The sequence below is a fragment of the Caloenas nicobarica genome, chromosome 6 (assembly GCF_036013445.1).
Source record: "Caloenas nicobarica isolate bCalNic1 chromosome 6, bCalNic1.hap1, whole genome shotgun sequence".
In the NCBI taxonomy this organism is placed as follows: Eukaryota; Metazoa; Chordata; class Aves; order Columbiformes; family Columbidae; genus Caloenas; species Caloenas nicobarica.
The window spans coordinates 31,866,880-31,889,165 of NC_088250.1; the positions used below are offsets into that span (position 1 = coordinate 31,866,880).

The 22,286-nt window shown below is 45.2% G+C and overlaps 1 protein-coding gene across 1 annotated transcript; it reads right to left on the reverse strand.

The window, feature by feature from the left end:
• Positions 1-1,393: 1,393 nt before the first annotated feature.
• MUC13 (mucin 13, cell surface associated) lies at positions 1,394-21,728 on the reverse strand. Its single transcript, XM_065638134.1, has 15 exons — positions 21,707-21,728; positions 21,008-21,064; positions 19,343-19,399; positions 15,557-15,613; positions 15,080-15,136; positions 13,608-13,727; positions 12,587-12,693; positions 10,941-10,999; positions 10,150-10,289; positions 8,694-8,819; positions 6,973-7,084; positions 5,860-5,897; positions 3,665-3,752; positions 2,629-2,806; positions 1,394-1,444 (listed from the first exon to the last, which is right to left on the reverse strand). The coding sequence occupies exons 1-15, from the start codon at positions 21,726-21,728 to the stop codon at positions 1,394-1,396; spliced, it is 1,269 nt and encodes a 422-aa protein (XP_065494206.1).
• Positions 21,729-22,286: the final 558 nt, after the last annotated feature.

Below are 22,286 nucleotides of genomic sequence, written 5' to 3' on the forward strand. Positions count from 1 at the left end.
CAGAGAGAACTTGTCTGGCATCTTCAAACGAGACACAGCTGCACCAGCTACACAATTCCCATCGAAAGCGATCACAGAAAATTGGTGCCAGCCCTACAACAATAGACATTTTAGCTTCATTAAGACTTAATAACATTTCTGATTGGAACCACTGAATGAAAGCTGGGTGCCGGTGCAAGCAATTTGTACACACTTGCATCTAAACTCTGCACAAGTTTCAATGTAAAATAGTCTCTGAAGTAGTAAAAAACCAGAATGTTTACACCACTCAGCAGCAACGTGAGAAAGTCATGGTACTGAGAAACAATAATGTTTAATAGGAAAAGTTAATCTGGGTATATAAAAACCAAAACACAATATATAACATAGAATTAAGTGATACTTTAAATGAACTTAGCCTATAAATATATATACATATTTGTGCATATATATATTTTATATATATATAAGGAAATGTTAATTCTAGTCAATAGATAATGCACACTCAGCGAAATACAGTAAAATGTGGATTCTTTTACAGGGGGATTTATTGAGTGTACATAAGAAATGAAAAATAAAAAGACGTAAGATGATTCAATCAAAATGTGAAGAGTACAAGAGAGAAAAAAACCCAAACAAACACTAACATTTTCCACAGGAGCTGAGAAGGTAAAATCAACATAATTGTGCAAGATGGAGAACAATAGTGTTTGTATGAAGATATTGTTTCTTGTCACTGTCTTGGGAAGGAAGGCTGCATAAAAGGTCAGACAAGTACCATTGTCTCACACAACACATGTCAGCAGAGATCTGAACTGAATGCTTTCAGATAGGAAACACTGAGGGATTGAGGAGGGAGAAAAGACTGGATCTGGTATAGCCAAGAGAAGGAGGTTAGGTTCTCATGAAGAACAGTTTTGATCTCACTTTGATCTGCCCAAAGCCATGCAGGCTGCCTGTAGCTGAAGCGGAGTGAGCACAAATACAGGCAAGGCTCTGGAAGCTGACATTTTTCAGCATCACACGTACTGCCAGGGGAATCTTCTAGAAGAAATGAAAAGCAGCAGGGTTAAAATCCTGGTGTCTTGTCTACACACACTCTTTTGCCAATGTGCTGGCCTCCTAAAAGATGTCTAATGTTTTTAGAGTCCATATAGTTCTTCTTTTCCAATCTAAATCATTCTATGATTCTTTTAAAATCCTCTTCTTCTCCCTACCCTTCATTTTTTCCTTATTTCAGGGAAGTTGGCCATGATCTCTTCCAAGCAGGGTCTTTAGAAAATCTTCAGAGAATCTGGGGCTGTGGACTATGTTGTCTCTTCTGCTGAAGTAACTGCATTGGTGGGAGGCTGTGAAACTCTTTGGTCTGACCCATTGTCACGGTGGTTGTGCATCCTTCTGCCACTCTGGTCACTTAGTTTCTGTTGTGCATCCGAAAGCCCTCAGACTCCCGTGATACTTCATACTACAGAGAATTTGGACAAGAAAAGAGAAGAAATAAAGAATAGCTCTGGGTCAGAAAACTCCTTTCTCAGAATAGTTCAGCATATAGCACACTGCACATGATAGCCCTCTCTCTGGGACACACCAGCCCTCATTGGAAAGTCAGAAATGTCAAAATCCATGTGAATCTGGCCAACCAACTAAATAAATAGATGTTTTTCTTCTCTTAACTGCCAGATTTTTAAAAGAATCTTTGTTTGTTTGTTTTTCAAACATCAGGTTTCTGTGTTGCTTCTATCACTGTTCAGGATTCAATTCTGCAAAACATGTAAGTGTATTACAATTAAACAGATATCCTTCACTAAACAGGGGTAGTTTCTTGCACTACAGAGGTGGAGCTAAAATGTCATTTAAGGGAGTTTGGAACGGACAGTGTGCTTCCTATTTACTGGATGCATGCAGAACCCAGCAAATCAATCATATCACGGAGCAGCACTTCTCAAGCCCCTGCTCCATGCACGGCTGCCTTGCAGAGTTTAAGGCTAAAACACAGTTTTTTCAGAACAGCTAATGACACGCCTCCACTGAACAGGTTCTTCTGGGCTGTATAAATGCAAAAGCCATGCTAGATTTTTCATGGCACTTTACACTTTACCCCTTTGCAATGCCACAGCAACTGCAGAGGCTTTTGCTGTGAAAGAGGTGGTGGCAGAGCAGGTGAGAGGACAACAACCCCTGGGCAGCTCTGCCAGATTAAGCTGAGTGTGAATCTTGCAGGAGGCTGGAACTGGGAAGTGCCACTGTAGCACCTGTTGATGCTACAGCTGGCTTAAAAGCAGTGCACGTTGTCATAGCCTGGGATGTCTGCATGTGCACTATGCTGAAGGACGTGCTCAGTCAATGCAGACAAGTGTCCTACAACACAGCAGACCACTGGGCAGCCAAACTGTTGCTTGGACCCTTGCTTTTCACATATCCCTCCTGTTAATCAAGGACCTTTTAGAAAGGTCTTCATAAGATGAGTTCTGATCTCTGTATTAGGGAAATTTTTTCAGCTGCAGCTACAGTTGTTTGGTTGTGTTAATACCACTTTGGCCTTCTAGGTCAAAGGAGGATGGGCAGAGCAGAGTTTAGGTTCCAACGTCTGTCACCCACAATACTAGAGATTAGGAATGCAGTTCCTGTAGGCCTGTGTGAAATACTTACCAGATCATCAAAATCCTGCATCTCATATGGGTTGTTTGGTTGGTATCCGGGATTTGCATGGCCAGTAGTGGTGCGGACTCTGGGGAACATCGTGGGCTGTCTGTCATCAGAGGTATTTGGGTTGGAATATCCTGACCTTAGCAGTTTCTTCTTCTCTGGATCTTGTTTGTGTTTAGCTCTTCAGAGGAAATGAAATAACAAAGGAGGTTTTAAAAGACCTTTTACTGTGCTTTAGTTATTTAGCAAGTCCAACTTCTTGCGTTGTCCACTCCCACCTTATTTTGAATGCTCAGTCCTGTTCTGAAACATGCAACAGGTTTTTCTAACATACCTATTGCAAAACCCTTGTTATCAATGACAGAGTGCAAAGTTTGGCATCTCTTATCATAGATGGGGCTAAGCTCTAGGAGAGATAGAGGGGGACTTTGACCTTTTTCAACTAGTTCTTAGAGTGAAGGAGTTTCCTTGGCGACCACAAGACGTTTTGTAGGCATCTTTTCCTGGGCACTGCCGAGAGCAAAGACAGGGGACTCGCTTGAGTATTTCTACATTTATAGTGCGGAGACAAGTGAAGAGGTGCCATTGCAACTTGGAATTTGCCATTATACCAGGAATAGCAAGCAGTAAAGAGATGCTTGGCTGGAAATGCCACCTGTATTGAGCTGAAAGGGGCATGCCAGGCCCTGAGCTGAAGTCCTAGCAGGGAAAGATGCAGAGAGTCTGAATTTGGGCCACACAGTCTTCTGATATCAGCATCCTTCTTCAGGCTCATACAGATGCCATATCAGTACTGACTAGAGCAGGATTAGGATTAATGGTCCAGGTGTGTGTTTTGAAAGACTTGGCTGAAGTTTTCATGGTGAGATTCATAGCAAGAGAATAAATACACAAGCAAAACCAGATTCTAATGCCTACGTGACTTAAATTAACTTAGCATACAACAACATTTTCAGCCCTACCCTCTCTGAATTTCTATTTAGTTCTCTAGGAACATGCAGCAGTGAGGCTTCTATTTAATTGTCAGTAATGCTCTTACCTTATTGAAACAACAGTGAGTGCTATGGCTAAACACAAGATAATCGCTCCAAACACTGTACCCACTATTATAAGGATGAGTTCTTTATCTGGAAAAAAAAGCAAACAAGAAACAGAACTTGAAAACTCATTGTAAATATTGAAAACCAAGTTCTGTCTTTCATAAGAAAGACAGATTGTATTCATTCCCAGGCTCCTGGAGCTGTCTCAGTACAACTGTGGACACAGGAAGATGTAAATGGAGGAAATGATCTGCATTAAAGACCATCTCTTCTGGATGGCTATTTTGATCCAAGCTCAGGTTCCTAATCCCATGCACTGAATGGCTTCATACACAGTTGTTCTGGTATAGCTGAGGGACAGGAACAACCAGGAGGGCATAAGGGTTGCTTCAACCAGTATTGCTGCTCAAATATGTAAAGTGTCAAACAGGCTCTTCTCATGCCATAGGCATATAAGGCACACTGATTCGAGGTGTCTATTATGTGGCCTTATGAGCACTGCATAAATATCCTATATCTGAATAAATGTTTGGCAAGGAAAATTAATTTTCACTGATCTTGCTGCAGAACCAGCATGACTAAGGGAGGAAGACATGGATTCTGTTTATCTTCCTTCAACTGTGAATGGAATTGTTACTAAAACCGAGTCAGCTCTCTGTAGCCATGGTAAGGAAAAAAAAATTAAATAAATAAAAGGAGAATTGTGTCCTGCACGGCATAGTTTCAAGATAAGAGTGTGAAGAGTAAGACAGTCTCTTGAGCTACTCAATATTATCGATAGTACCTACTTGAAGATCCCAGTCTGGATTTACGAGTTTGCCATTTAATACATTGAATGACTATACTGGAGGCACACAACACGAAAACACCAACTGTGCTATTACCAGCAGAACAATCCAGCACATTTAATCACAGGAGCATACATTGAAACAATAGTGAATGTGATTTGTCAAAAGACCATTGTGCCAAATACATGCATAAAGTATCCTTGGTTATTGCTCAGCAAACTTTTTACATCAGTACCCACCAAGTGTCATATGGATAAGATGAGGCTATTAATGGGGTCTACTATTAGCAGGTCCAGAATTAGTGTTTAAATTCACAGTGTGTTGATTTTGTGTCAATTTAGCATTTTCATTTGCTTGATGAAAAAAGCCTTAAAATTCCAAAAACTTTCTCTAGAAAAATATGTTCTATGTGATGAAAAATATCCTTCCTGCCAAAGATTTACACCTGGAAGGTTCTCTGTGCTGCACTGGAACTACCACTACCCAATATCCAGAACTTTTAGGCAAAACTGGAAGAAAACGCTTGAAGATCTCATAGCTGCGGACACAGGTGTGTTAAATGTTTACAAGTTTAAGAAGGCAGCAGTGTGAGGCTCCAAAGGGCCACATGAGGGTATATCTTTTGCTCAAATAAAGCCGAAGGAGTTCTGAGAAGTGAAGCACCATAACTGTTTGTTTTTCAACCTGCCTTTGACTGTATTAGAAATTCTCAGTTTAGGCACATGCAAACACTAGAAGGCATGAAGAATGTCCTCTCCTAAGCTATACGGTGGTAGAAACTGGAGAAGGTGTAGGGAACAGCTGCAAAACTGACTCAGAAAAACGAAAACATTTTGGAAGGCCAGTCTGGTTTACTTGTCCAGATGATTAAAATTGTGGGATAACAGAGTCAGGACCATCATCTCTTCACCTGCATAGAATACTAGATACTATGCAGTACTTGCTTGCAAAGTAAGGCACAAAGAAGAACCAGTGGTTGGATATTAAAGCAGAAACATTTCTAAATGAGAGTAACTCACTGGCATTTCAACAGAGGGAGTGATTAATTACAGAAGAAACTAATCCATTAGTGGTGCTGAGTTCAGCATTGCATGTCTTTAGATGAGGACTAGATGCTTTTCTACCAAATAACCCGTGTTTGGCTAAAAACTACTTGGCTTAATGCAGAGGTCTTTAGAGGAAATGCTACTACCTGTCTGAATATGAGTTTCAAGAAGGATTTTTCCTTACAGGCAACAGCGGAATTTCTCTCTCTCTTTTTTTTTTCCTAACATTTTCCTGATATCAATACAGGACGGTGGCACCCCTAAATGCTCCTGCCTGTTATTTTTGTTATCTCAGCTAGATTAAACATTACTGGGTACTTTTTCATGTTGTAATTGAAAATCAGAAATCCTTGTACTTACTGTTCTCGCAGTTATCTCCAGAGTAGCCCACTGGACAACTACGTAAGAGAAAAAAGGGGAAAGAAAGAAAAGAAAGATGACGTCATTAAGCAGATGATCACAAAACAATAGTATATATCCACCTTTTACTATCAATTTCTCTGCAAGGTGCATTCATTTTAGGTTTCCTCTTTAATGCTATCTTAGTGTTGAATTGTTTAGTTTCATTGTTAGAGTAAAACAATAGAACATTTTCAGAATTATTGGTGAGCTGGGCACTCAAAGTTTCAGGTTGTCAGCCTGAAAAACGTTAAAAGGGCCTAATTCCTCCAAAGACCTAAACCCTATACCTCTGAGCCACTTAGAATTGCTACCCACTGTCTTTATGAAAAGCCTCAATATAAGGTCTATAATGACTGGCAGATCTTTACCTTCCTCCCATACTAGTTTCTTATATTTAAAATATATTGACTTTATGGTAACAAGTGTTCAGTGTGTAGCAGCAATAACTACAAAAAGAGCTAAATTGATGGATATGGGGAATGAGGTCTCTCTGCTTGGAGAGCAGAGCACAACCAGTCACCTACTCAGCTTCACCAGCAAACAACACCATTCTGTTCTGATCCTGAGCCGACAGAAATACCCACAGAGGGAAAACTGAGGTGAAATAACATAGGTCTGTAAGTTCTCAGGAAACAGAGTCCCCACTGATATCAGTGGAAACTTTCCAGGGATTTGAGGAAAATCTGTTTCTAATGCCTGTTGCTCACTAAACACTTCAGCGTACCAGTTCCCAGGCTCAGTTACTCTGGGGGAATAGTTTATGTTTATGTGGGTAACCCACAAAATATGAGTGAAGTTGATTATCCTCTTCACTAATTCACAGGTTATCTTAGATCTGCTTGACTTTCCTCTGAGGTATTATGAGAGCACACCACCAGCTACCACCAGGCAGTTAAAACGCTGTAACTTGTGACACCATGGGAATTTGTCCACCTGCTGACCACCTTGGGCACCTCTCTGACTCATGCAGCTGCAGCCTGTTCTTCTAGAGTGAGGGCGACCTCGTGTTAGATGTTCCTCTCCCCTGCCTTTGACAGAACACAGGAAAGCAAGAAAAAGCTGAGTACTCACGATACGCATTTTTCATCCTTCTCTTTGAAATTAGCCATGCATTTGCATGTTGGAATCCCATTTTCTTTTGCACAGTACGTGTTTTCTCTTTCAAAACAGTCTTTATTGCAAGCTGTATTTTCAGAGGGAAAAAAACAGAGTGAAGATAGTCCTCAAAAGATCAACACTGGAGAAAATCCCCCTGCCCTTTTTTTGTTTATTGCACTGTGAACACACACAACTTCATTGTGCTTAAAAGAACCAGAATGTCTTTTTTAGGGCCATATCTATGTAGAATAGAAACTGAAATACAAAAGCATGAAATTAGAAGCAAATGGTCTTGTTTAAACCATCCAGTTAATCAGAATGAAAATCCGGCTAGGCTGCATCTTACACAGTCAAAACCTGCAGTTTGATCTCACAGCAGATAATCCATATTGCAACCGATCTAAAACTGGATAGGATTTAGACAGATTAGGGGCGACAAAGGTCTACACTGGATCACATCTCACTGGTCTTTGTTGTAGCCAACTTTCATGATTTTATCATGAATGTTTGCAACACTTGTTGTTTTTCTTAATATCTCATATCTTAGACTTTTTTTCTCTAGTGTGAAAATTTTAGTTTTCTAGAAGAAAATAAGGTACATCTCAGGGCTGTGGAAGAAAACTAGAAAATATAAACAGAGTACTCATTAAGGGACTCAAAATCCGCAAGCAAACAAAACCTCAACAATAACAGTTGCTAAAAATCACACAAATCATTCTTCCCACTAAAACCTGTCTAAACACAGGTAATGAAATCCTAGAACTGCCAACAAGAGACAGAGTTTTAACAGATTGTTGTAGTGTATCATGAGACTTCCAATTCTGTCAGCATCCCCATAGGTGCCTCTATGTAACATGTAGAATTTATTCCCAAAACATGTCCTAGCAGAGAAGGCTGTGAATATAGGATTCCGTTACGTTCCATCCTTTACCTATTTAGGTTTCAATTCTATACCAAGAGTTTAACAATGCATTTAAAGAGTTGCCCACTCACTGCTATCAATGATAATTTTCTCAGGCTTTAGCAGTTTTTTCTACTGGAGTAGAATTATGGATGTGTTTGAAGTTTAGTGTGAGAATGTGTTTTTCTATGGCTTTCTCAATAAGACACACATTCTCTGATTTTCAGAGATCAGCACATTTGCGGAGCACCCTTTTCAAAAAGGGACTGAGATAGGGAAAAAGGTAAAGTAGCAAGGTTCTGTGTTCAGTTTTGGGCCCCTCACTCATTGAGGTGCTGGAGAGAGTGCAGAGAAAGGCAACGGAGCTGGTGAGGGGTCTGGAGCACAAGTCTGATGGGGAGCGGCTGAGGGAACTGGGGCTGTTTAACCTGGAGAACAGGAGGCTGAGGGGAGACCTGATCGCTGTCTGCAACTGCCTGAAAGGAGGTTGTAGCATGGAGGGTGTTGGTCTCTTCTCCCAGGTAGCAAGTGATAGGACAAGAGGAAATGGTCTCAAGTTGTGCCAGTGGAGGTTTAGATTGGATATTAGGAAAAAATTCTTCACGGAAAGGGTTGTCAGGCATTGGAACAGGCTGCCCAGGGAAGTGTTGGAGTCACCATCCCTGGAGCTGTTTAAAAGGTGTTCAGATGAGGTTCTTAGGGACATGGTTTAGTGCTAGAGTTAGATTAGGTTATGGCTGGACTCGTTGATCCCGAGCATCTCTTCCAACTGAAATGATTCTATGATTCTTACCTGAACAAGAAAGAAAATCCCATTCTGTCTTTGAGAAATTACTTTTGCATGTGCATTGTGGAAACTCAGTTTCTTCGCACACTGTGGTGTTAGCATCACAATGCAACAGTACACAATTGGCTATTCCTTTAAAAGATAAACAACCAAGAAACAAACCTGAGTACTAATAATCTAATTTCATAGATAGCAGTACACTTGCTCAGTAAATCATAGAACAATTATTTACCAATTCTGAGGGAAAACAAACAAACAAACCACACACCAAACACTCGTAAGACATTTGGACCAGGTCTTTCTTTTCGCTTGCTCTTGACCAGTTAAGGCGTTTTTTCCATCACATCTTCTGACCTTCTGTTTCTCAGCCTCCTCCAACTGCCTCCAAACCTTCCTGCCCCCCAGTCCACAAAGAGGGAAATTCTACCTATAAATTCATATTCTGAACACTGACTTTCTGACTCACCTTAAACAAACAAACAAACAAAGAAACAGAAAATAACCAAAACCAAACAAACCCAAAACAAAACAAACCATCCAGCGCTATCACCTTAGTTTTTTCTACAACTAAACTGTGAGGCCCAGATCCCACACCATTCTATGTAGATATAAATGTTTATGGGCAATTATTTCATGGGCAATACCAAGATGCTGTTTGCTCAGCATGTTGCTCTTTAGATCTATATCCAAGTGGTGGGGATGCTTTACAAACCTCTGTGTAGGGATGCGACTATTCTTGTGTTTTGTGAGCTCTCAAGTTTTTTCTATTTCCCCCTTATGATTAGGACTAGCACACAGGAAAGGCCGTGGTTGAGGTGGATACAGTCACCTTCAGAGACTAAACTCGGGCTATAAGCCATGAAATGGACTCCTTTAATTATTAGCTACACCTTTTGCGAAAGCTGATTTCAAAATAGGAGCAAAATGAGAAAAAAAACCAAAACACATTTTATTTACAAAATCATTCTCAAAGTATTACACTTTTAGTAATGCAAGACTTTACTAGTTTAGACCAATAAATGACTTAGATCAGAGAGGCCTCAGTTCAATTACCATGGTTAATAATGGAAGAATAAGTCTAAAGAGAGTTTCATCCTATTTTGCCAGTAAAATACTGGCTTATTCTCAGAAACACAGCATACGTCTGTATATATTTAGTCCTGATTTTTCCAGCCACTTAACACTCAGCAGGTTAAAAAGAACAGGCCATTGCTTATTTGGGAATAAGTATTTTCCTTCTCTTCTTTACACAGGAAGTAAAAAGCCTTAGTAAGATAAAAAAAGCCCAGCATTCAATTGTTGAGTCTTCAAAATTACCTAAGATTGAACTTTCAGCTCCTTAAAATCAACAAGGCTTATGCTCTAATGGGCTTTGCTGCACACAGAAATGTTCTAACCAGCTTTGAAGATGGGAACCTTTGTTTCTACTGATTATGTATTTCCACAGTAAGGAACCACATACCTGTGTACTGAATGGAAAACAGTTGTGTTGCATTCATTATTGCAGAAGTAACTGTCTCATTGTTTGCTGTTGAGTTCTCCATAAACAGGTTTATCACTATCACCCTTATTCCAGCAGAAGCTCTGCTTCCTGTTAGAAGTCTGAAAAGTACAGGTAGCATCATTTTAAAGTGTCATATAATCCATATGAATAGCAAGCTAGATGCAAAGACAAGATTTCTGCCAAAACAGGCAGGGACTGCTATTTATAGTCCGGTGCTGTATCCTACACGGTGCTGTAAGTGGGAGATCCACTGTGGAGCTGTCTCAGCCAGCCCACTTCACAGACATTTTGGAAATGCAGGGGGTCAGCACCCCAGAAACTTTAAAAGTACAAAAAGAATGCCATCATTTATCAAGAGGTGTACTGCTGTTGTGATAGGACAAGGGGTAATGGTTTTAAACTAAAAGAGGGGAGATTCTGGCTATAGATAAGGAAGAAATTTTTTACACTGAGGGTGGTGAAACACTGGCCCAGGTTGCTCAGAGAGGTGGTAGATGCCCCATCCCTGGAAACATCCCAGGCCAGGCTGGACGGGGCTCTGAGTAACCCGATCTAGTTGATGTCCCTGCTCATTGCAGGGGGGTGGACTAGATGATTTTTAAAGGTCACTTCCAACACAAACCATTCTGTGATTCTGTGAACTGCACTCATCCCACATCCTTCCTTGAACTGAGTACTCCATGGGAAACAGATTAAAATTAAATGTGTGGGAAGCATGCAGTGTGCAAAAACCAAACTGGCAAACTTACTGAATTTCCACAATGACAGTCTGTGCAAAGCCTGATAAATTACTGAAGGCATACTGAAACTGTAAAAGATAAATGAATTGGAGTTAAAGGCAAGCAGAAACATAGATCAAAATCACATGAAGCATTGAGGCTTCAGCTGCAAAGTTTTAATCCAGAATATGCTATTATAGGCACAAATAAAGCAAGCTGATCTGTCACAACCACTGTGCAAAGTATTGCAGAAGAGGGGCGGTGGGGTGGTGTTGTAAACAGGGAAAACAGGAGAGCAGTGGAGGGATGTAGAGACACAAGTTGAATGAACATCAGGCAGTGCATTAGGGTTGCCTGACCAGATAGCGACAAATACAGCCTTGCAGGCTCATCGCTTAGAAGGGCATCCCTGCGGTACCAACCCACGTCCAAGTAGAAGGAAGAGGGGTAAGTGAGCATCCTTGCAGATGGCATGTGTCCCTAAGATGCAGTGAAGTGGGATTGTAAGAGGCTGATCCTGTGTGGAGAAGTGCAGCACTGATGAAAGCGCTGGGGGTTTCACTTCTCTCCCTCATCCCGTGTGAAACAGGGAACAACTGGTGGAGGCAGCTGTCTCCAAGTGCCACACAAGCAGGAGGCACCGTGAGAAAAGGATAAGATGTCTTGGTCAACTGAAAAGATAAACTATCCTTTCTTTGTAAGAAAATACAAATTATTTTCCATGTTAATTTTGCTTTTGCATACTATGACATATCTATCCTAATGCTGCACAATATGCACTTCTGTAGCCAGGTCATGAAAAAATGTTGGACAAGTAAATTGAAGAAAATACTTTTTAACATTCTGGAGAGAGAATTTTTGGTTACTTTCTGATAAAACATTCATAGGAAGTAATATTATAACATTAATTTGATAACAATTTTTGATGAATTCTGATTAATCTTTGGTTAATATTTTTTGATCAGCTGTCTGGTAGAGTTGCATACCTCTTCTCAACATAAGCAAATCTGTTTCTTTGAACATGGTAGCATAAATTAAACTGTTCATTTTATCTCTACAGGAAATCCATTACAAGATTTTGACTATAATAATGGAATGCTCAAAATGTGTAATATCCATTTCACTAATAGCATTGAAATACTAATACTGGTATACTTATGGAAGAGGCTTATTATTTAGGTATTTAGACACAACTGGACAGCCTTTCTGAAAAGTTTGCGCTGAGTGGAAATGATGGCTTTCTTTTTTTTTTTTTTTAAAAAAAAGATCTTTTTTATTATACCAATGAGTATTACTGATCCCTCAGCAAACACCGGAGATCAGAATCTAAATGGGCTGGAAAACTTTGCTCAACCCCATGGTTTCTGGAGCAGGAATGGTGAAAGACACAGAGGAATTGATGTGAGAACTTCCCAGAATACAAGTGGCACTAAAATGCAGGTATTACTTATTTCAGGTACATCTCTTCAGCAAGAGCCATGCATGTACTCATCTGAGGGCAAAATTCCAGTTTTTCATGAATAGGTCTAAGCTAGTATGAAGCATGCTTTGAAAGAAGTAGATTTCTCAAGTGAAACTCTCCTAGGGTCCGCTTCAAAAGCAACGTGTATCCCCTGTCTGCATGAGATTCAGGAAAGCATTAAATATACAGAAAGGTTTGAAAAATCACCACTCACAAAATGTGTTATATTTTTGAACACTTCTTCATACTGCGTAGAATTTACAATTTGAACACTATTATCATAATTTTCTTGCAGTGTAATGACTCCTGAGAATACTTTCCCTGGAATGAGAACAGAGAATACGAATTAATTAGAAAGCATTCAAGTAAGTCAGGTTTTGCCTCAGAGTTCTCAAGCCTTCAGAGACTGGGAAATAACAATGCAGAAATCAATCAGTGTTGTTTTTCATATATTGGAGGAATCAGCAGCGGACAAATGTTTGCTTGATCAATTCAGCTACAACAAGGGATGTACTCTGGCTAATCAGGCAGGGTCCTGGGCTCAACCAAACTGGCCAGACTATGCAACTGAATAATGTTAAACTGTAAGGATGGCCTGAAGCTAATAAAATATTTCATCTGAGAAAATACCTATAATTACAGACATCCAATTTGCAGTTGCAGCCAGTAAGCAGCTAACGTGGTTCACTATATCTGAGAAAGTGATTCGGTATCTACCTGCTTTTTTAGGCTCACAATAACTTCGAGAATCCTGCCTGCTGGGACTTAAATAAGAAGCCCCATTTGCTCACACACTTGGCCATTATCAGCATCTCAGAGATACACTTTAACAGGACTATGATGAGTGTTTAGCAACAGGGAAAATCAAGATGGTTGCTCGGAAGTCTTCATGGGTTTGGGCCTTTTTAAATCCTGGCCATTAATATTGATGGCAGGTTTAAACTTGCATTTTTTTTCCTGCTTTTCACTCATTTTAATCTCCAGCACTCCTGACAGAGAACTCACCTTCTTTTCCTCACACATCAGCCTCTTTGGTTACTGTTTTGTGAGATAACAATCTAGGTCATTGCATTGGTGGCTGTCTGCAAAGCCAGATATTATTCAGCAGCCACTTTCCCAGACTGATTATTATGTTTTCAGTTATAACATGAGAACAAGGGATACAGGAAGAAAAATCCACCTGAGCAGTTATCTGTGAAGTAACTGAAAATATAGATTGCCCTTCTGCAACTCACCTCTGTGACAAGCATTCTCACTGTAGTAGAATCCGTATCGGCACAGGCAGGTAAAAGTGCTCTTTAAAGAAACACAGGTAGCCAAATTTGTTCCACAAGGGTCTGGGCTGCAGAAATCCCCTGATACAAAGATAAAGATATTGATGTCAGAATTTCTATGAAAGTGCAATAGCCAGTTCTACTATCAGGTATGTTTTATAGAGAACAGGTACAACTAAAGAGTACGCTGGGGCCATCAAGGGCAGCATTGTATGGTGCTTCAAAACTTTTTCCAAACCTCCCTCTGCCTTCCCCTTTACTCTACCCTTATTTCCTACAACCTGTTGCTCAGTGTGATTTACCCTGCACTCCTGCCTGTGATACCTCTTCTCTGGCAACCTCTCTCTCCACTTGATTTGCTTTCTCCCCGCAAATTTCCTCTGTCCAAAAGCTCTGCAGGCTCCACATATCTATCCTTCTCCCTCAATGACAAGCTTGTTATTGCTACCCCAAGACGAGGGCAAGGCTCTTTTTTCTGCCCTCACAGCCTCTTCAGTGTATCCAGAGAATCCTGCAGCTTATGCCACTGTCCTGAGCCAACCCAGGTCCTCCTCAGCTCCAATCTGTTCATGCACTTGGAAGAGTAGTAGCACTACGGGAAAACTCCGAGCTAATCTTTCCTTGAAAATCATCCTCTGAGAGATTAGCCTGGAAACATGCACAGCAATAAGAAAGAGAAAGCACAAAGATGTGATAGTAAATCCATCAGAAGAAAGAAATTTAGGGACAAGTAGGACATGAGAGTATACTCAGTTATATTTTAAATGTAACTTTTGATAGGGTATGCTCTTTGCCTAAAATGGTCTCCATAATACTTTCATTAAGTAATTACATATTCTGTAAGGATTTTATAATACATATTTCATATCTATACATAATTTATATGTTTATAAGTAATTAAAAGTTATATTTCAATAGACATTATATATAGGATGGTAATTACACTTCTCTTCCAAGTCACCAAATTCTACTTTTCACCCTGCCTGGTTTCTTTCACTTAACTCCACAGGTACCTTCTCATTGGTGAGGTAGAGATTTTATGTGTAATGGGGAAAAAATGCAGTAGCACTCTTTCATCCCACAAAAAACGGAAAGAAAAACATTTGATGAACTTTCATTGACTAGAGGGCTCAGTTCCAGGTACTGTCTTTCCAGAGGTCCTACTGAAGACAAAGTATTTTTCTGGATGAAGAGACCCAAAGCAGAAGACAATAAGGCTTGTGGAATCTTCCCTGACATTATCCCCTTGCAGCAAAGGCCAGCAGGGAAACAGGGAGGAGTGGAGAGGACTCACAGCCTCAACCTCAACACCTTTCTTTCCCCTGGGAGACAAATTCAGGGAAACCCAGGCAGGAAGGGACTGCATAGCTCTCAGGATGAGTAACTGAAATTTACCCTCCTAAGGGGATGACTGAGGCTTTTTTGGTCCTTACCTGTAGTGGCTGCAGCTGTTGTTGTCGGTGTAGTAGCAGTTACGTTATCATTCTCCCCTGATGAAGGGAAAAGAAGAGAAATAGTAGCACTGCTTAGCATTATGTGGAGAAGAAGTCTTGGGGAACCCTATGTGTGTGTGCTGGACAAGCTCTAAGCAGGTGAGTGGGGGACCAGCATAGGGCTGAGCAGCCAAAGCCCAGGGCAGCCTTGCCTTCTCTTTGGGCTCTCCCTGGAGCAGCCTCTTCAAGTCTTTCCAAACCCTTTCCCCTGGCAGAAAAGCCCAGCAGGTAAAGAGGGAAGAGTGGAGAGGATTCACAGCCTTGATCTAGGCAACATTTTCTCCCTGGGGTGGTGAACTTGGGGTTACCCAGGCAGGAGAGCACATCCCTGCTGCCTGTGGACACTACAGAGCTCCCAGGATGAGTGACACCAATCTATCCTCCTAAGGGGTCGACTAAGGGATTTTTGCTACTTACCTGTAGTGTTTGTGGTTGTTGTTAATGTTGTGGCAGCATCTGTTTCAGATGTTGATCCTGAGGAAGGGAAAAAAAGAGAACTGTTATCACTGCTCAGTACTGTGTGGAGGAAAAGTCTTGGGGAACCCTATATGTGTGCAGGACAACCTCTGGCCAAGTCGTGGGGGAACCTGCTGGGGCTGAGCAGCCAAAGCCCAGGGCAGCCTTGTCCAGCCTTTGGGCTCTCAAGGTCCTGACGCCTGGGCAGTCTGATGTCTCCATGGCCCCTTCTGCCCCACATCCCACGCCCTGAGCACGTGCCCCACACGGGCAGCGTATTGCCCCAGCTCAGCTGCACTCCCTGGCCACGGCCGGCTCAGCCATGGGCACACGTGTGTGTCCCTGCAGGGAAGTTCCTCCGCCTGCCAGAGGCAGCACCGCACACCCAGAGCAGCTTCAGAGCAGGCGGAGGGCACCCATCAGCCCATGAAAACATTGCCCATGATGGCCTGCTTGGCAACACAGTTTTGGGAAAACTGTGAGGCAGCAATTGTTCCTGCATGGCAAACATCTGTGAAACAGATGTGAGTCTTGTGGTCTGTTCAAGGAGCCAAAGGCACCAAGCATGAGGAGACACAGTTGCCAAAATTATCACTAACACTTTTCCCCTGCAGCAAAGGGCAGGAGGGTGAGAGAAGAAAGACAGAGGAGGAGTCGCAGACTTGATCTGGGTCTCTACGGCTCCACCGGGAGAAGAACTTGGGGAAACCTGGGCAGGGGAACATGTCTGTGCCTGTGGGAGTTGCAGAGCTCCGTGAGACTGAGTTACTCCAACCTGTCCTTGTAAGTGGCTACCTGCAGGATTTTTGCTTCTTACCTGTAGTGTCTGCGGTTGTTGGGGAAGATGGGTTAGAATCTGTTTCAGATGCTGGTTCTGAGGAAGGGAAAACAAGACGTGGTATCACTGCTTAGCGTTGCGTGGAGGAAAAGTCTTGGGGAACTTTGTGTGAGCAAGACAACCTCTGAGCAGGTGAGGGGGAAACCAACGTGGGGCTGAGCAGCCAAAGCCCAGGGCAGCCTTGCCTGGCCTTTGGGATGTCCCTGGAGCAGCCTCTTCGAGTCTTTCCAAACCCTTTCCCCTGGCAGCAAAGGCCAGCAGGGAAAGATGGAAGAGTGGAGAGAATTGACAGTCTTGATCTGGGCACCATATTCCCCCCAGGGGGATGAACTCGGGGTTACCTGGGCAGGAGGGCACAACCCTGCTGCCTGTAGGGACTGCACAGCTCCCAGGACGAGTGACCCCAATCTATCCTCCTAAGGGACTGACTGAGGGATTTTTGCTCCTTACCTGTGGTGTCTGGGGTTGTCATCGAATTTGGGCTAGGACTTGTGTCAGAGCTTGAGTCTGAAGAAGAGAAGAGATTTGGTATCACTGTTTAGCATTGTGTGGAGCAAAAGTCTTGGGGAACCCTATGTGTGTGCAGGACAACCTCTGAGCAGGTAAGTGGAGGACCTGCTGGGGCTGAGCAGCCAAAGCCCAGGGCAGCCTTGTCCGGACTTTAGGCTCTCAAGGTCCTGATACCGGGGAAGTCTCTTGTCTCCATGGCCCCTTCTGCCCCACATCCCTCGCCCTGAGCAGGTGCCCCACACGGGCAGCGTATTGCCCCAGCTCAGCTGCACCCCCTGGCCACGGCCGGCTCAGCCATGGGCACACGTGTGTGTCCCTGCAGGGAAGTTCCTCCGCCTGCCAGAGGCTGCACCGCACACCCAGCACTGGCTGCTGGGGCAGTTTGAGGGCACCCATCAGACTGCCCCCAGCCAGCACACCCTGCGCCCCACTGCAGTGGTCTTGTCCCCACAATCATTTGGAGAAGAGCCTTAGTCAGCTGCACTTTCCAGATGGTGGGCAGGAATGATGGAAAGCAGGGTGCTGGCAGGAAGAATGTGCTTGTACAAGTCCATGATGGAGGAAGAGCTGCGGGATGGGCAGGCTTCCCCTCCTCACGGTTAGCCCAGCAGGAGCTTGGACCCACCTGCATGGGGTTCCCCAGCACCACGCTGGGACAGGGGGCTTGGTGGGGCATGGAAGATTCCTGGTAGGGATCACTGCATGGTCCCAAGCTGTGGCTCCTGACACTCAGTCCTACTGATGTGAGCACCAGATCCCTCCCTGCTTGTGCCCCAGTGAACCACAGGAACAACTCCCTGTAGAGCCCAGTCATGGGTTTGCCCCGGACACTTCATCTGCAGCAATCCTCTTGCACCCAGGACTGCTGCAGGAGGCAAATGCACCTAGCAGGAAAAGATCAGCCTCATTAAATCCTCCCCAACCCTTTCCCCCGGCAAAAAAGGCCAGCAGGGAAAGAGCGAAGAGTGGAGAGGATTCACAGCCTTGATCTGGGCAACATTTTCTCCCCGAAACGTGAACTCAGGGTTACCCGGGCAGGAGAGCACATCCTTGCTCATGGTGACTATAGCTCCCAGGATGGGTGACCCCAATCTATCCTCCTAAGGGGCTGACTGAGGGATTTTTGCTCCTTACCTGTAGTTTCAGTGGTTGACGTCGAATTTAGGGTAGAACTTGTGTCAGAGCTTGAGCCTGAAGAACAGAAAATGAGATGTGGTATCACTGCTGAGCATTATATGGAGGAAAAGTCTTGGGGACCTCTGTGTGTGCAGGACAAACTCTGAACAGGCAAGGGGGAAACCAGCATGGGGCTGAGCAGCCAAAGCCCAGGGCAGCCTCTCCTGGCCTTTGGGCTCTCCCTGGAGCAGCCTCTTCAAGTCTTTCCCAGGCCTTTCCCCTGGAAGAAAAGGCCAGCAGGGAAAGAGCGAAGAGTGGAGAGGATTCACAGCCTTGATCTGGGCAACGTTTTCTGCCTGGAACATGAACTCATGGTTACCTGGGCAGGAGAGTGCATCCCTGGTCATGGTGACTATAGCTCCCAGGATGGGTGACCCCAATCTGTCCTCGTAAGGGGCTGACTGAGGGATTCTTGCTCCTTACCTGTTGTGTCTATGGCTGCTGTTGTGGATGTGATAACATTCTGTCCTGATGAAGAGAAGAGAGTTGTTAGCACTGCTTAGCATTATGTGGAAGAAAAGTCTTGGGGAACCCTGTGTGTGCAGGACAACCTCTAAGCAGGTGAAGGGGGGACCTCCATGGGGCTGAGCAGCCAGGCCCTGATGCCTGGGCAGTCTGATGTCTCCATGGCCCCTTCTGCCCCACATCCCATGCCCTGAGCACGTGCCCCACACAGGCAGCGTATTGCCCCAGCTCAGCTGCACCCCCTGGCCACGGCCGGCTCAGCCATGGGCACACGTGTGTGTCCCTGCAGGGAAGTTCCTCCGCCTGCCAGAGGCAGCACCGCACACCCAGAGCAGCTTCAGAGCAGGCGGAGGGCACCCATCAGCCCATGAAAACATTGCCCATGATGGCCTGCTTGGCAACACAGTTTTGGGAAAACTGTGAGGCAGCAATTGTTCCTGCATGGCAAACATCTGTGAAACAGATGTGAGTCTTGTGGTCTGTTCAAGGAGCCAAAGGCACCAAGCACGAGGAGACACAGTTGCCAAAATTATCACTAACACTTTTCCCCTGCAGCAAAGGGCAGGAGGGTGAGAGAAGAAAGACAGAGGAGGAGTCGCAGACTTGATCTGGGTCTCTACGGCTCCACCGGGAGAAGAACTTGGGGAAACCTGGGCAGGGGAACATGTCTGTGCCTGTGGGAGTTGCAGAGCTCCGTGAGACTGAGTTACTCCAACCTGTCTTTGTAAGTGGCTACCTGCGGGATTTTTGCTTCTTACCTGTAGTGTCTGCGGTTGTTGGGGAAGATGGGTTAGAATCTGTTTCAGATGCTGGTTCTGAGGAAGGGAAAACAAGACGTGGTATCACTGCTTAGCGTTGCGTGGAGGAAAAGCCTTAGGGAACTTTGTGTACGCAAGACAACCTCTGAGCAGGTGAGGGGGAAACCAACGTGGGGCTGAGCAGCCAAAGCCCAGGGCAGCCTTGCCTGGCCTTTGGGATGTCCCTGGAGCAGCCTCTTCGAGTCTTTCCAAACCCTTTCCCCTGGCAGCAAAGGCCAGCAGGGAAAGATGGAAGAGTGGAGAGAATGGACAGTCTTGATCTGGGCACCATATTCCCCCCAGGGGGATGAACTCGGGGTTACCTGGGCAGGAGGGCACATCCCTGCTGCCCGTGGGGACTGCACAGCTCCCAGGACGAGTGATCCCAATCTATCCTCCTAAGGGACTGACTGAGGGATTTTTGCTCCTTACCTGTAGTGTCTGGGGTTGTCATCGAATTTGGGCTAGGACTTGTGTCAGAGGTTGAGTCTGAAGAAGAAAAGAGGTTTGGTATCACTGTTTAGCATTGTGTGGAGCAAAAGTCTTGGGGAACCCTATGTGTGTGCAGGACAACCTCTGAGCAGGTAAGTGGGGAACCTGCTGGGGCTGAGCAGCCAAAGCCCAGGGCAGCCTTGTCCGGACTTTAGGCTCTCAAGGTCCTGATACCGGGGAAGTCTCTTGTCTCCATGGCCCCTTCTGCCCCACATCCCAGGCCCTGAGCACGTGCCCCACACGGGCAGCGTATTGCCCCAGCTCAGCTGCACTCCCTGGCCACGGCCGGCTCAGCCATGGGCACACGTGTGTGTCCCTGCAGGGAAGTTCCTCCGCCTGCCAGAGGCAGCACCGCACACCCAGCACTGGCTGCTGGGGCAGTTTGAGGGCACCCATCAGACTGCCCCCAGCCAGCACACCCTGCGCCCCACTGCAGTGGTCTTGTCCCCACAATCATTTGGAGAAGAGCCTTAGTCAGCTGCACTTTCCAGATGGTGGGCAGGAATGATGGAAAGCAGGGTGCTGGCAGGAAGAATGTGCTTGTACAAGTCCATGATGGAGGAAGAGCTGCGGGATGGGCAGGCTTCCCCTCCTCACGGTTAGCCCAGCAGGAGCTTGGACCCACCTGCATGGGGTTCCCCAGCACCACACTGGGACAGGGGGCTTGGTGGGGCATGGAAGATTCCTGGTAGGGATCACTGCATGGTCCCAAGCTGTGGCTCCTGACACTCAGTCCTACTGATGTGAGCACCAGATCCCTCCCTGCTTGTGCCCCAGTGAACCACAGGAACAACTCCCTGTAGAGCCCAGTCATGGGTTTGCCCCGGACACTTCATCTGCAGCAATGCTCTTGCACCCAGGACTGCTGCAGGAGGCAAATGCACCTAGCAGGAAAAGATCAGCCTCATTAAATCCTCCCCAACCCTTTCCCCCGGCAAAAAAGGCCAGCAGGGAAAGAGCGAAGAGTGGAGAGGATTCACAGCCTTGATCTGGGCAACATTTTCTCCCCGAAACGTGAACTCGGGGTTACCCGGGCAGGAGAGCACATCCTTGCTCATGGTGACTATAGCTCCCAGGATGGGTGACCCCAATCTATCCTCCTAAGGGGCTGACTGAGGGATTTTTGCTCCTTACCTGTAGTTTCGGTGGTTGACGTCGAATTTGGGGTAGAACTTGTGTCAGAGCTTGAGCCTGAAGAACAGAAAATGAGATGTGGTATCACTGCTGAGCATTATATGGAGGAAAAGTCTTGGGGACCTCTGTGTGTGCAGGACAAACTCTGAACAGGCAAGGGGGAAACCAGCATGGGGCTGAGCAGCCAAAGCCCAGGGCAGCCTCTCCTGGCCTTTGGGCTCTCCCTGGAGCAGCCTCTTCAAGTCTTTCCCAGGCCTTTCCCCTGGCAGAAAAGGCCAGCAGGGAAAGAGCGAAGAGTGGAGAGGATTCACAGCCTTGATCTGGGCAACGTTTTCTGCCTGGAACATGAACTCATGGTTACCTGGGCAGGAGAGTGCATCCCTGGTCATGGTGACTATAGCTCCCAGGATGGGTGACCCCAATCTATCCTCCTAAGGGGCTGACTGAGGGATTTTTGCTCCTTACCTGTAGTCTCTGTGATTGTGCTTGAATTTGGGGTAGAACTTGTGTCAGAGCTTGAGGCTGAAGAAGAGAAGAGATTAGGTATCACTGTTTAGCATTGTGTGGAGCAAAAGTCTTGGGGAACCCTATGTGTGTGCAGGACAACCTCTGAGCAGGTAAGTGGGGAACCTGCTGGGGCTGAGCAGCCAAAGCCCAGGGCAGCCTTGTCCGGCCTTTGGGCTCTCAAGGTCCTGATACCGGGGAAGTCTGTTGTCTCCATGGCCCCTTCTGCCCCACATCCCACGCCCTGAGCACGTGCCCCACACGGGCAGCGTATTGCCCCAGCTCAGCTGCACTCCCTGGCCACGGCCGGCTCAGCCATGGGCACACGTGTGTGTCCCTGCAGGGAAGTTCCTCCGCAGCCCTTTCCCCTGGCAGAAAAGGCCAGCAGGGAAAGAGCGAAGAGTGGAGAGGATTCACAGCCTTGATCTGGGCACCATTTTCTGCCTGGAACATGAACTCAGGGTTACCTGGGCATGAGAGTGCATCCCTGCTGCCTGTGGGGACTGTAGATCTCCCAGGATGCGTGACCCCAATCCCAGAGTCAGGAATATCTCATCTCTAGAGCTCATGCTCCAGCTTGAGAGCCAGCAGAGCTCTAGCCTGACCTAGTGCCAGTGTTGCCCACTTCCCTTGTCATGTCAATTTGCTTTTTTCAGCCCTTTAAACAAACAGTGTTTTTATCACCATCCATCTTCATTTGTTGCACTTATTTTAAATACATTTACATTAACATTGCACTCCACAGTTAACATGTTCACAGTGACCCTTCATATCC

Excerpts from the sequence above, each read along its gene's own strand:
- MUC13 (XM_065638134.1), bottom strand. The coding sequence starts at position 21,728 with ATGGAGACAACAGACTTCCCCG. Across the intron at positions 21,065-21,706 it reads GGAGACAACAGACTTCCCCG|GCTCAAGCTCTGACACAAGT; the intron begins GTATCAGGACCT and ends TCTGTTCTTCAG. Across the intron at positions 13,728-15,079 it reads AACAGCTGCAGCCACTACAG|GGGATTTCTGCAGCCCAGAC; the intron begins GTAAGGACCAAA and ends TCTTTGTATCAG.